At 40.7% G+C, this 14,113-nt stretch overlaps 1 protein-coding gene across 2 annotated transcripts; it reads left to right on the top strand.

Moving 5' to 3' along the window:
• The first annotated feature begins 2,863 nt into the window (after positions 1-2,863).
• On the top strand, positions 2,864-13,360 carry LOC109963599 (vesicular glutamate transporter 1-like). 2 transcript variants are annotated; one of them, XM_020606256.1, is made up of 13 exons: positions 2,864-3,350; positions 7,074-7,326; positions 7,660-7,778; positions 7,874-7,988; positions 8,086-8,173; positions 8,349-8,435; positions 9,094-9,230; positions 9,789-9,938; positions 10,139-10,271; positions 10,612-10,722; positions 10,897-11,024; positions 11,904-11,973; positions 12,171-13,360. In XM_020606256.1, the coding sequence occupies exons 1-13, from the start codon at positions 3,289-3,291 to the stop codon at positions 12,461-12,463; spliced, it is 1,746 nt and encodes a 581-aa protein (XP_020461912.1). In that variant the 5' UTR covers positions 2,864-3,288; the 3' UTR covers positions 12,464-13,360. The 2 variants fall into 2 exon arrangements, with proteins under 2 accessions (XP_020461912.1, XP_020461913.1); XM_020606257.1 differs by lacking the exon at positions 10,612-10,722.
• The last annotated feature ends 753 nt before the right edge of the window (positions 13,361-14,113 follow it).

Genomic DNA, 14,113 nt, shown 5'->3' with positions numbered 1-14,113 from the left:
GGGACCTTCTCAGAAAAGACGAAACCACTCATTTAAATGCAATGCTAACATGTAAGTCTACTCATATCCTTCCTGCACAATAGTGATCTTGAAAAAGGTGGCGTATGCCTAAATAACAAAACACCTTCCACATAAATGTATAAACTATAGTATGCTGGCATTTGTTGGTTTTGCTCTTATGAGATTGGAGCTTAACTTTGCGTCATTTAGGGCAGGACCTGTGTGAAAACTGCTGGTCTTTGTTATGTTTGTGCCTTCACAGATGCCCAAATGGACAAAGATAATGCCAAAGTGTTTCTATTCATCGCTGCTGCCGTGGGCACCTTCGCTCTGATGGCTGCTGTGTACTGCATCTACAACAAGTTCTACACCAAACACCAGTACCTGCACACCCAGCTTAACAATGACCCAGGTAGATGAATAGATCTTTGTTAAATGGTTACTGAGTTAGGGCTTCTTTCAGTTGAGGAAGCTGCAGCTGTGTGGTAAAAACACATTTACCATACATGCACTTAATCTTCCTATACCCTACAAAGTATCTCACTGCAACAGGCAAAACTGAAATGAAACTAAAAACTGACAAGTATAAGCAATGAAACTTGTCTCACAGACTGAAATACAAACTGACTAATCACTGGGTGGAGACTTTAATCGAGAGAAACCTGGACTCCACAACATCATTTTCCTATTTCATCTCCTGGGTATAGTGTTGTGAAGCATCATCACAAGCCAGCTGGGCTTTAAACGTGTGCATGCTATGTCATGTTTATTGGTGTTGTGCGACATGGCTTCTTTCTGCCTGCTGCCATTTGGAGTCACTATTAAATGATGCTGCACTGTGTAGAAATAGTAAATGTGTTTGTTCAGTTGATGTTAAATATAGATAGTGTAACGTAAGTGTTCTTTTCCACCACTAAGTGGAATTTAGGGGCCTTTTAAATATATATGAACTTTCTTTTGTCACTGTTTGCAGATTTCACCTCAGACCCCATGGACCCTCCCCCTGTGTTTTTCCACGCCTCTGTTGGCTCCAGCACAGTAGATGTGCGTAAAGTTGGCTATGGCTCGCTCTCGGACACTCCGTCCGTCATCTCTGTCCCACCCAGGCTGTCCCCCCCTCCCTCTGCCTTGCCTTTCCCTCCCCGCTTCCTCTCCTCGCACTCTCTGAGAACCATATCAGCTAAGGATCTGGAGAAGAGCTGCATCTGATATCGAATGTTTAGCAGTTTGAGCCTTTTAAATGACAGTAAAGAAGACATAGTTAATTGGATGTGCATGTTTATTCCTGTTATCTATAAACATCAGAATAGGTTTTAGTTTTGCAGGCACATTTTTCTGAAAATGTTTTATAGTAAAAACAGTGCATCACTTTTAAACCTGAGGAATGGGTTTACACACACAACCTTATCCAGTCAAGGATGTCAGTAGGAAAATGCAGAAGAAAATCATCAACAATTTGTTGGCAGAATACACAACAGAGTCCTTTGATTTAACTCCTGTGTTGAAATCTCAGAGTATCTCATCCAGTCTGTCACTGACTGTTGTTGCCTGTGACTTCCTGACCTGTAGCCCTCTCACTGTAGTTTACCACAAACCCGCTCTAAACATTGTGCATGAGCTGTAGTCATTTGTTCCGTATGTTTGTGCATCAACAATAAACTAAACCCTTCCTGCTCCATAATCAAACACCATCCATCCTTTCAGTAGACATCCATTATGGTGCCAGAAAACAACATGAAAGAAATGCGACCCTTGCCCATTTACAGTAACATACTGTAGTGAAGTGAAAGTCTACTTTTCTTCTGCAAGCTTTTACACTGAAGGTATAAAGGAATTTTTAAGCAAAACACAAAATCAAGAGGCCAAATTTGATTTGTGTATCTTAAGGTACATACAAAATCCAATACTGTAATGGAATAATTTGTGTTTAGGTTGTTTTGTCAGAGGATTTCAGCAAGCAGATGATATCAGAAAGTATTTGTGAGTCTTTGGCGTGTGTTGCAGTTGGTTTATACACCCAGTTCAAACACCGATTCATATGTCTAAAAGATTTTACTCTTATTAATTTAGATGTGACACAGAGTAAGCAACAAAGAAAAGCCAAGATAATTTGACTCATCAAATTGGCAGTTCTGTAGCTACAGCCCCCCTTTTCACAGCAAATGCAGTATTTTGTGCCAATTTCTGATGCATACAGTGGACACATTGGTACAGTAGATGGCATATTACTGGTGGGAGGAGAAGCCACACACTCATACCTCTGATGCAGTCTTTTGCTTTTAAAATCTGTTTTTCATACAATGACAATTTCAAATGACCCTGGAATCATACAGTAAGGTCCTATAAACTGGTTTACTCTACACTAGATGACCACAAAAACTGCTCCCGATTTGGTGATAGTTTTCATTATATTGTATTAAGTCAGGTGTTGCAAATCACTGTTATAAATTCAAGGTACTAAACAGGTGTTGACTGCATACTGATAGAGCTCCAATAATGATGTAGGCTGCAGTAAAACCACAAGTCTGCCTATCTTTTTCAAATCAAATCAGATGTTTGCCTTTATCGATGACCTAGCCTTCAAGTGTGGGTCTTTAGTCATTTTTAAAGAACCCCTGGTCATAAACTAGCAAATATCCCGGTCCAACCCAGAGTCTTTTCAGTGTCCTGGGAGCTGACTGCCCCTCCCGTGTTACAAACACCCGGGAACTCTTGATAAGCTTCGATCGGACGGTGTTTACGCTAACCCTCTCCATTCAAGGCTTGTGCGCTCCAAAAATAGACACTGCTCGGACAGTCAAGGCTCAAAACACCGGGCTGCGGGGAAGGAAGTGACATGCTACCCTCCACCCACCACACACGCGCGCGCGGGCGCGGAGAGATTAGCGCTCATGCAGCAGTAATCTGGTTTCAGGACCACGGCCAGAGGCAGCGTTTGGCCTGAATCCTGTGGAGAGTTGGCTCCGGCGCGCTGCAAACTTTTACGCACACCGAAGAGTGTAACGAAGTTTCTTTGGATATTAAGGACTTTGGCAAAGTGGGGCTGAATATGTTTGTTCGGTTCATTCTAAATAAAGGAAGTTGAAGTAAATTAAATGCCCGGATAATCACTGTCGCTCACTACAGATTAGTCTGCACAGAAACCTGGCGGTTAAGGATTCCGGTGATCAAATAAAATCAAGTAATTTTTTTATGTCAGGGTGAGAAACACGAGGCGGAGGGGACGACGGTGCGCTCAGGTGGGAGCGCGCAAAGACTGCACATTGGTGTGATCCTGGAGTCGTGAGGATGGAGATCCGGCCGGACAGATTTAAGGCCGAGGCAGCCAAGACTCTCGGGAAAATATACAGGTATGTAAAATCCCTCCTGGATGACAATAAAATATATCCTTTGCAGTTAAATTGGGCTACTGATACTGAAACTTGATTTTGATCTGAGTATTTAACTTAAAAGAGAAGCAAAGTCATTTTAAGATCAAGATGCTCAGGAGGTTGAATGACCTGGCACAACATCTGTTTTATCTGTAGACCACTGGATGTATCACATAAGACACTGAGATGCTGTACATAATAGATTACTTTATATGGCATTGCAGACAAACAATAGCTGATAAAAAAAAAATTGCAACTGTTTTCTCTGAGCACACAAATGCTCTGTAGAAATCTAAATTATTCTTCCAATGTCTATATCACATGTAAGTAAATCCATCTCCTTTGGATATGAGGAACAAATAAAATGAATTAAGTTTCATTTTAGGCCAAAAATGGCTCTATCCAGTGTAAGATGAAGCATTGGATCGATGGCTAGATTCATTTCATCCGGGCCAAGGCTTTTCTGCAGTGCTGTCACATTATCCAATTACAGTGTAACTGTTTTAAGTGGAGACTTGTGTTGAGTTATGGCCGAGCAATCAAAGCAATGGGCTTCAGCATCTAACATACATATAGTCTGAAACGATTTATTTTGCTAAACTCCCTCGGTGTAAATGTGTGCAGTGTAAAACAGGCCTGGGAGGTGCTCTCTACGGCCTGTTATGCCAACCCCCCTGCCACTGGGACAACAAACACGGGAAAACGTTCATTAACTCCCAATCTAAATTCTCCAGCTTTTTTAAAGAACAAGAAATGCGGGGAGGGGGCTGCTATGTGACTTTCAGTGAACCTCCACAGCTAAGGAAGCTGCTGTGGTTGGCACACCTTCCCCAGCTGAGGAAAGTGTGTGAGGTAGTCAGGGGTCTGACCAGTAATGGATATCTTACAGCAGTAATATATTGATGGACTCCCCGTTCTTTCTCTTGAGATTTCATGCAGCGTCTACACACTTAAATCCTTTCCAGAAATAACCGCTCCCGGTCCAAGCTGTCGACCTATGTAAATCCCTGCAGGCCGCACACCTTCACCACCCCCTCCCCCCCTCTCTCTACCCCTTCAAGTAGCCCGATGGCTTGTCATCATGTCCCTGCTGCACCTCACAGCCAGGATTAGATCACTCGACTCGTTGCGAGCCTGCAGAGACCTATAACCTTCATTTCCGTGGAGTGCACGTTTCTCATCGGTGCTCCCGTGGTACCTTGTTGCCATGCGTAATGCGCGCCGGCCGGTTCCATGGTCCTGTTGTCTGCACGCAACATCCCAGGAGGGGAGAAAGGCAGCATGTGGTGACTGATTGTTCATTGTATAAATGTATGAGCAGGCTTTTCTGTTGCTTTCAGTTTTTTTCTGATCAAGTCTGATCTGCTGGTTCTATTCACTTTCTTTTGATTCTTTTTATTCTAGTAGGTGTGACACAACAAGGCATGATTTCGCTGAAGTACCAGTCCATCACCAAACCCAGTCAAAGACTCATTGGGCTATCTAGGTCTGCAACTAATAAGTATCAACCAATTGATTAACCTATTGTCATAATTCATCGTTTGAGGTATAAACACCCAAAAATGACCATCACAAATTCAAATACCCTAAGGAGATATGAAATGTTTTGTCTTTATCAGACCCATAGTCCAAAACCCAAAACTCCTCAATTTACTGTAATGTTAAGACAAGGTAAACAGCCATTTATCACATTTGAAAACATTAAACAAGAGAATGTTGTTTCTTAAATTTCTGTCATAGCTAAAACACGGGCTTTGCACAGTTGAGTGTAAGTTGAATAACCAAGATCTTTGCATACTTTTAATGTATTCACAGCAGAGCATAATGCTCTCCTAGCTGATCCAGCTAGAATTTTATTTCCAACCCGATATGTCATACTTATCAAACGTAAATCCCATTTATATTCCTTATATAAAATGTCATAATTTACACAAGTTGTTATATTTGGTCCATGATTCCAAGCTGTTGACTCAACTCTGAACCAAACCACTGAACACACACACACTGGGCACAATCGGTCATTTGAATTCAGCTTTCTGAAATATCACCATAAATTCAAAACTGAGCAGTTTTTCTAAGCGAGTTCTATTGGTTCACAGAAACACCCTGACCTTTGCTCATGATGTGGCAAGACCAAGGTAACTTGTGAGGATTACAAGCTCAGGGTCAGTCATAAAAAGTCACTAGGGCAGATGTGCGCTGCTCTGTGGTAGAAAAAAAAAAAGTAAAGAAAACAAGCATGTAACATTTGGTCATGGAGATAAATTGGTGCTAAGGAAGAAGGAATAGCTGTGAATTGTGTGTGAGACTATGTGTAAGTCAGGGGAATTGACAGTAAAAGGAAGGGTTAAAGATGATGAGGAGACAGGAAGAATGGAAAGAATGGCCCACCCAGACAAAAATAGAGCCAGAGATATAAATAATTCAGTATAGAGAATCATTAATACTTGATCAGTTTTAGAATCCCTGCTTACAGTAACTAATAGAGGATCAGGATTTTATAGTTGTGTTGCTGTTATTTCCCAGTCTGCTTACAGTAGCAGGTTTACTGGTAGGAACACAGTCCATCTCTAGAGTCTTTTTGTTACTCAGTACGTCAATGCCCGTATCATTCTGTCTCTGCAGGAAGTTGTTCTTACAAAACTAGATCTGCGATTGTACCCATTTTTCTAGCTTTGGTGATCAGTTTCACTTCATACCTCTGTACCTTTTTTTGTCATTTGTATCTGATAGTTGACTGCCCACACGTTAATAATGATGTTGAGATACCGTCTAGAATCGGCTCGTGTTAGCCGTTAAAGTTATTGGTCCCAGGGTTTCAAATGTGACTATTCAAAAGATCAATTTTTCTTCATAGTTTTATAGCATCTCACTAGGAAAAGTTATGAATGAAGTGTCTATCTGGGGTTTCATGTGACCTAATATTTAGATTTTGGTCATCACAACAAAACTGATAGTTCATTGTCTGTATACTGTTGTATATTGTATACTGGCTCTGCTAGTCATTGTCACAATTCCTGTTTTACCCACCAGATGTCATCAGATTTATGACCACTGTGGGCAAGGAAAACCTCAGCACCACAGAACACATCTTTTTAAAATTAATAACATAATGTTAGAACTGGTATGCTACTTGACCACTGGTTCTGGTACATAAATACCACTTGGACTTAGACAGATCCACCATACGGTGTAACTGAGAACAGGCTCCATTGACTCACCGCTCCTAAAGAAAATCTGCAATATAGATATTAAGGCGTAAATTAAAATGTTTTGGAGCACTCAATACTTGTTATACGTGTTCTGTTTCACATTTTTAATAGCTGTTTTGTTGAACTCAAGTGGCAGCACTACACTGCTGAAATGTCTAAATTTACATAAAGGAACCTTTTGGTGAGAACTGTCAAAAAGTGTCACTGCAAACTATCTACATAGGTCAAAGGCTGGCACTCCAGACAACCATGTCACACCACCACTAGCTGACAGAAGAGTCAGACAAAGATTTAGCATGTATGAAATTGTAACAATTAAAAATCCACTTTGTGAAAAAAACAGCTTCAGTAGTGCGCTTTTTACACGAGTGCATCTTTGTAAGTATATTTATGATACAGGACCAAGTGAGAGACTAGAGCATTAACATACTAACAGGGATTATAAGTAACAGAACGTTTTCCATTGGGGTTTCCACTCTCTTCTTTACAGAGTTCTTGAGAAGAAGAAGGAAAATGGTGAGACTATTGAGCTGTCAGTGGAGGGGCGGCCGGAGCTGGTGAAGGAGAAGCAGATGCCCGTGGTGGACTGCACATGCTTCGGCCTTCCTAAGCGCTATATCATCGCCATCCTCTCTGGCATTGGCTTCTGCATCTCCTTTGGTATCCGATGTAACTTGGGTGTGGCCATCGTCAGCATGGTCAACAGTCACACCGTCTTCAGAGACAACAAGAAGGTCATAGTGGTGAGTGGTGGTGAACTGGAACTGCTTTTATGGTTTGATCAAGGGCCCTTAATTTCAGCTACAGGACAGCTTAATGCTACAGAATACAGTGATATTTTAAACACTGTGCCTTGAAGAAATGTTTTACCAATCTTTGTTGACAGTGTAAATTGATACAGGCAGGTCAAAGAAACAACTGAGCATGTCAGTCAGTGCTGTGGTTTCAGACACATCAGTTCTCCTGCTTTAACTGTTCCTTCTTAACCTCTGTGCATTGGATTGATCAGAGTCTTATTTATTGCACATTCATTTTGGAGTTTTGTCGGTTACTTGTCCTCCTGTCTGTCCCAACAGGAACCTCAGTTTGACTGGGATCCAGAAACAGTGGGGATGATCCATGGCTCATTCTTCTGGGGATACATAGTAACCCAAATCCCAGGAGGGTTCATCTGTCAAAAATTTGCAGCAAACAGGCCTGTCACCACACTACTTATTGTATGCAAGGAATGCTTTGAACTGCTTTATATACTGATTGTTAATTTCTTCTCACTGTGTTTTCCTCCTGCAGAGTGTTTGGCTTTGCTATAGTGGCCACATCTTTCCTGAATGTGCTCATCCCCACAGCAGCGCGGATACACTTTGGCTGTGTTATCATTGTCAGGGTGTGTCAGGGACTTGTGGAGGTGCTTGACATTTCTCTTAAGAAAAGCAATTAAAATCTAATATGCATGTTTTTGACCATTTAACATGTTGCAAATGCTTCAATTCCATTTCCTGCAGGGGGTTTCATATCCGGCCTGTCATGGTATTTGGGCAAAATGGGCGCCACCTCTTGAAAGAAGTCGCCTGGCCACGACAGCATTTTGTGGTGAGTCCATTATCACTGTACCTGTTTCTCTGTCTTTCAACAACAGATGTGACTTTAAGGTACATGTATTGCTAGTTCAGTATAGTGAAAAGTTTTAGAGCTAGATGGGCTTTCTTCACTGTTTTAAATGGCTGATTAACAGACAATTAAACTAACTGTTAAACTTGTTATCTAGGTTCTTATGCTGGCGCTGTGATTGCCATGCCATTAGCGGGAATCCTAGTCCAGTACATGGGATGGTCATCGGTCTTCTATGTCTATGGTAAGAGAAGATAGATACTGTAGGTAGAGAGAATACTTATCCCAAAGGGAGATTGTAGTGTTGCAGTAGTCACTTCACAAAGCACACAATAGGCAAGAAAACACAATTTAAGGGTTAAATACATTCAAAAACGAAACAGACCCCATAAGGTACTGTTTGAGCAGTAGGTTGTGCAGCAGATGTGAGGTGTTCAACGGTTGATCAGTTTGTTCAGTTTGTCAGTGTCACCAGCTGCTCACACTCAAGAACCTGAACTTTCTAAAGAAATAGCACAGTGTGATTGTTGCCATAATAAGCATGATAACACAGTTAGAGTAACGCATTAGTTTGTAACAAATGTAAATACATCAGCACACTGATTTCAGTAGTTGTGTGTGCATGCCCATCAACACACACAGCATTCAGTAACACTGTAGAGGATGAAAAATACTGGAAATGACAGAATAAGAAAACCCCAAATATATTTTAAATATGAGAAACAGAAATAAAAACTTTACTCGTTATTTATGAATTCAACATTTAATTCCAGCCTGTAGCTACAGTCAAGGTGTCTCCTTTGCTGCTTGTTTTGTTTGACCTTTCTTCCACATTTGACACTTACAGTGCTCTTTTTCTTTTCTTGGCCCGTTTGACTGTCTGTCTTCCTTGCTACCCACAGGAAGTTTTGGGGTCATGTGGTACTGCTTTTGGATCCTGGTGTCTTATGAAAGTCCAGCAGCCCATCCCACCATCACTGAAGAGGAGAAGAACTACATCGAGGAAAGCATTGGGGAGTTGGCCCAGCATTCAATATCGGTTAGTAGGTTCCCCTCAAGTACGATATGATTCAGACACTGAAGTTAACAGAACTTGGTCTGTCATTTACATCGCGCAATCTCATTATGCCGTTACTTTGTTGTAGTATGCAAAACATTAAGATAAGGTTAGAATCACAAATAGATTTGAACAAATAATGTGGAGATGGTAAACAAGCAAAGACAAGCAAGAGTAAGGAGGAGGTTAGCCTGGGTGGAGCTTAAGAGTGTGACAACCCTTACCATGAATGTCATCAAGAATTCCGAAATAGTAATAATATTTTATCAAAATGAAAACACCACAGATAAATTAACTTGTCGGTGGCAATCTCTGTCCATTTGTGTCTGCATGCATATAAAGCTGATAAGTTTAACCCCCTTTTGACCATAATGTCCTGGTCTCTGGTGCTTGATGTTTTTAATTAAACCTCAAATATAAAACACTGGTTGTTAATTCAGCTGATAATAAATATAAAACACTGGTTGTTAATTCAGATAAACAACTGATAATTTCATTATGAGTTCAGTGAAATAAGTTACGCATTGGTCTGTGTTGCAGAAATTCAACACACCATGGAAGGCCTTCTTTACATCCATGCCAGTGTATGCCATCATCGTGGCTAATTTCTGCAGAAGCTGGACTTTCTACTTGCTTCTCATCAGCCAGCCTGCATACTTCGAGGAGGTGTTTGGGTTCGAGATTAGCAAGGTAACTGAAACTAGTTGTGGGCGGTGGGTTAAGGGTGTTGTAGTGTGCCTGGAACAAACATTTTCATACCTACAATGACATGATACTGCACTGTTACAGCTATAGGATGTCTGGTTTCCATGTTAATCATGCTGATGGTAGACCATACCTAGAGGTCTCTCATCTGTGGCATAAAAAATCTTTTTTGCTCTCTCACTTAGGTGGGCATAGTTTCTGCTCTTCCCCATCTGGTTATGACCATCATTGTGCCTATTGGTGGCCAGATTGCTGACTATCTACGCACCAACCGAATCATGACCACCACCAATGTCAGGAAACTTATGAACTGTGGGGGTAAGAAAGGGCCAAAATGAAGGGAAGGCAAATTATAACTGCAGAAAGTGAACACAGGGATGTGGTAATCAAGAGGTAAAGCTGTCTTGCTGTGGCCAATATGAAGCAGAAGCTCTGCCTCTGTCTGCTATTTTTGAAGTACAGAATAAAATTGATAGCAAAATAAAATGGAGACGCAGGCGATGTACATTTCACTTTGTGGGAAGCTGTGTCAGGACTAGGGCAAGTTTAAGTTACTGCTCAGTCTGCAATACTGCATGAAAAAGGAGAAAAGCAAGGCATGAATAAAAAATGGCCTTCAGTTGATTTGTTTCTGTGCTATTTCACTTGACTCCATCAGGGTTTGGGATGGAGGCAACTCTGCTGCTGGTGGTGGGCTTTTCTCATGCAAAAGGTGTTTCCATTTCATTCCTGGTCCTGGCTGTAGGTTTCTCTGGCTTTGCCATATCAGGTGAAATCATAACTTCAGTATTTATTCTTTAAGTCCATTTTGACTGTGGAGACAATGTGTACCTTATTCCTTTTTGGCCACAAGAATTACTAGACATTGGAGGTCTGGTGCTGTTTTATTTTAAAATTATGAATAAGATATATGATACTAATCATTTTTATTCTTCCTCATAAGGTTTCAATGTCAACCACCTGGACATTGCACCACGGTATGCTAGTATCCTCATGGGTATCTCCAATGGTGTGGGCACTTTGTCTGGAATGGTTTGCCCACTTATAGTTGGTGCCATGACAAAGCACAAGGTGAGAACTGATTCCAAATATCTGTAATTCTCTAACTCCTAAAAATGTGTATTTGTATGGACAGTGACAGACATTAACTGTAATTTACTAGTAGAAAGTAGCAGAGTAACTGATATTGTATCCTGACACATCACACTTTAAGACACATTTCTGTTGTGTCTTTTTTTTGTATTGTTATTTTATTTTTATGACTAAGTTTGGTAATAGAACATATTTGTGCTATCTAAGACAAGTGGAGGGGGGTCACTTTCCCAGCAAGACGCTTTATGTCTATAAACCATACAAGGAGAACTCTATTTCTTAAGCGGCATGGATACAAATTTAATTTTGAGCTGAGATCAGAAGTATCCAGAGATTAAGCACAATACACATACGACAAACCTCTCTCTGAATGGTTTGATTTAATGAGTGAATATTTTTATAATTTTAGAATTTTTTTTGCCGAGATATCTGCTGCTGTTGGTCATTCGCAGTTTTGCCCATGTATACCTCATATGCTATTTGCACCTCATCACCAACGCCCTGGTGATGCTGAACCATCTGACAATCTTCTATTACTGTTTGTACTGTACACAGTTTTTAGTCACAGCTTATTGGCTGTACCGTTTAGATTTATCCTAATTACATTAATCCAGTTTTTATTCTATTCTATTCTATGTTTATTCTATTTTAGTTCCTAAATGTTATGGCACCCAATATACTAGGTGAAAGAGAAACAGTATTTCGATTTTCTGTATGTCCTGCACATATGGTGAAGTCATGATAAAATCCTTTAACCTTGAATATTTAGATTTTAAAATCGTAATAAAAAAATTACACAGTTTTTTTTATGCTTACAACCTGTCCTACTCTTATTTCTCTCTCACCTTCCTTTGACAGACGCGGGAGGAGTGGCAGGGTGTGTTTCTTATTGCCTCACTTGTTCATTACGGCGGTGTTATATTCTATGGTGTGTATATTATCCTCTTCATTTTCTACTCGTTCTTCCTCAGAGCATCAAGTTGTTTAAATTTTTAGCTACTGTTCTTAATGCCATGAAGCTGAAAATACAGTTAAACATAGAGTTAATTTATTGTCGGTTCTGTTCTAAGTCTGAACCATATGTACAAAGTCTGTAGTCTATGGTTTGATCTTGTCTATCTACAGGCATTTTTGCATCTGGAGAGAAGCAATCTTGGGCTGAGCCAGAGCAGCTAAGTGATGAGAAATGTGGCATCTTGGATGAAGATGAACTTGCAAATGAGACAGAGGAGCTGTATCGCACAAGTGGAGGAACAGGTTATGGAGCTATTAACCAGGGAGGAGATCCCAATGGAGCTGCAGGCATAATAGGAGGAGGAGGCTGGGTCTCGGATTGGGACACAACTGAGGAGTATGTACAACCAGCCGCAACCAGTAATTACTTTTATGGAGGAGATGGGGACCAAAAGGTAACATAAAACCAGTGGATCCTCTGTACATAGCCTTTAGCGAGGCAGAACCAGGGTGGGATTTCCTGATGTCATGAAGAACTTTAAGAGTGCAAATCTGATGGAATGCAGGAGGGCACAATTTTCAGCAAGTGCGACTGTATTAATATAACTGAACTGAATTCAAAGACACTGCACAGTCAAGGTGAAGGCAGTAGCAAATGTAAAGTGTGTGTTTGTGTGTAATTGCAATTGTGTACCTTATTGTGTAAATAAGAATGTTTTAGGGCCTGTCAGCCTCCCTGTAATCACTGCTGGAGAGAGGATGTGTTTTAGGTCTGGTGTGGCTTTCTCTGATGTTTATTTGTTGTAATAATAATTGTAGAAATTTCTATATTAACTGATAAAATGTATCTTTCATGCCTCTCATTTACATTTGTATCAACCAGATGACAAATCTTTAAGAGCTCACTGGTCACAAGCACACTTCAATTGTAGAATAGCAGAGTAGGTACATCTTCTGATGTTAAAACCAAAAATAACTATGTTTTCACACAATGTAATAAAATGTTTTTCCCCTGAAACCAGTGTTAAGTTTTAGAAAAAGCATGTTACTTGTGCCAACAACAAAATATTTTGCACTGCAGTACTGGTTAAGTTACCTACTGTAACTAAACACCTGCAAATATTAATGTACACAGGTTTCTTTGAAATCTACATAACCTATTTTGACATTTTTAGATGCAGCATTTTGATTTTATAATGCAAGACTGGGAAATAAAAATGCCTTGTACAGACAGGACTACATGAAATGTCACGGTTCAGGGTAATAACAATCCTATATTAGACAAATGCATTTCCTGAAGAAAATGCGTGTAATCAGTCTCACCCCCTTTCTGTTGCTTAACACCGCTGACTTTAGTGTGGCAGGCCATGGTTCAGTTCCCTGTCAGGGCAATGATAAATCACTTTGTGAGTGTGATTTAGATCTCTGTGCAATCTCAGTCTCATGTGACTATGGAATGAGTGTTTTCTTGAATAGCAACCAATATATTCTAGCCTATTACAAGATCCTGATTTCTGGAGCTCAGTGTTGTGTTCTGGCGCTATATAGAAAATAAAATTAAATAAAATTAACTTGACCTTCAAGGGGGGGCAGGGCGCCCCCCCTAATATCGCTGTAGATAAGATCCAAAACACTGACACAGTGATATTCATATATCTTTCTCCCAGAGCCTCCAGTCCTACTGGGAGTGCTGGTGTTAGGGCCCTTCATGTACGCCAGAGGCCCTCAGCTGCAGCACTGGATGGACATGGTCAACACTCCACAGGAGCCGGTTTAAGCAACCAAACCTGAACAGATCCACAGACACACATGTGCATGTACATACACACAGAGTCTGAAATAATAGAAGAAAAGTGCTAATGAATGTGTTCATCATTTGTAAAACGCCTTGTGGGGAATTCCATCTGCTAATAAAACGGTGTTTAGCTGAAAAGTGTGTTTGTAATTGCATGTGATTTTTACTTTGTCAGTGTGTGCACGGCAGATATTTCAACGCTGGAGCCTGAGAAAGTTCGGCCGCTGTCCCCAACCGCCCCCTAGTGCGCATGTGCAGTGGACCCCAGAACGCGGAAGCAAATCCGGAAAAAAAACTGATTTGTCGTGTGCGCCAGGCG

The sequence above is a fragment of the Monopterus albus genome, unplaced genomic scaffold, assembly GCF_001952655.1.
Source record: "Monopterus albus unplaced genomic scaffold, M_albus_1.0 scaffold76.1, whole genome shotgun sequence".
Classification (NCBI taxonomy): Eukaryota; Metazoa; Chordata; class Actinopteri; order Synbranchiformes; family Synbranchidae; genus Monopterus; species Monopterus albus.
This window is presented reverse-complemented; position numbering and strand designations above follow the sequence as displayed.

Bases quoted from the DNA above. Each gene is read 5' to 3' on its own strand.
- LOC109963599 (XM_020606256.1), top strand. From the start codon at position 3,289: ATGGAGATCCGGCCGGACAGATTTAAGGCCGAGGCAGCCAAGACTCTC. The intron at 8,436-9,093 runs GTAAGAGAAGAT...TGCTACCCACAG, and splicing joins ATCGGTCTTCTATGTCTATG to GAAGTTTTGGGGTCATGTGG. The intron at 10,723-10,896 runs GTGAAATCATAA...CTTCCTCATAAG, and splicing joins CTCTGGCTTTGCCATATCAG to GTTTCAATGTCAACCACCTG.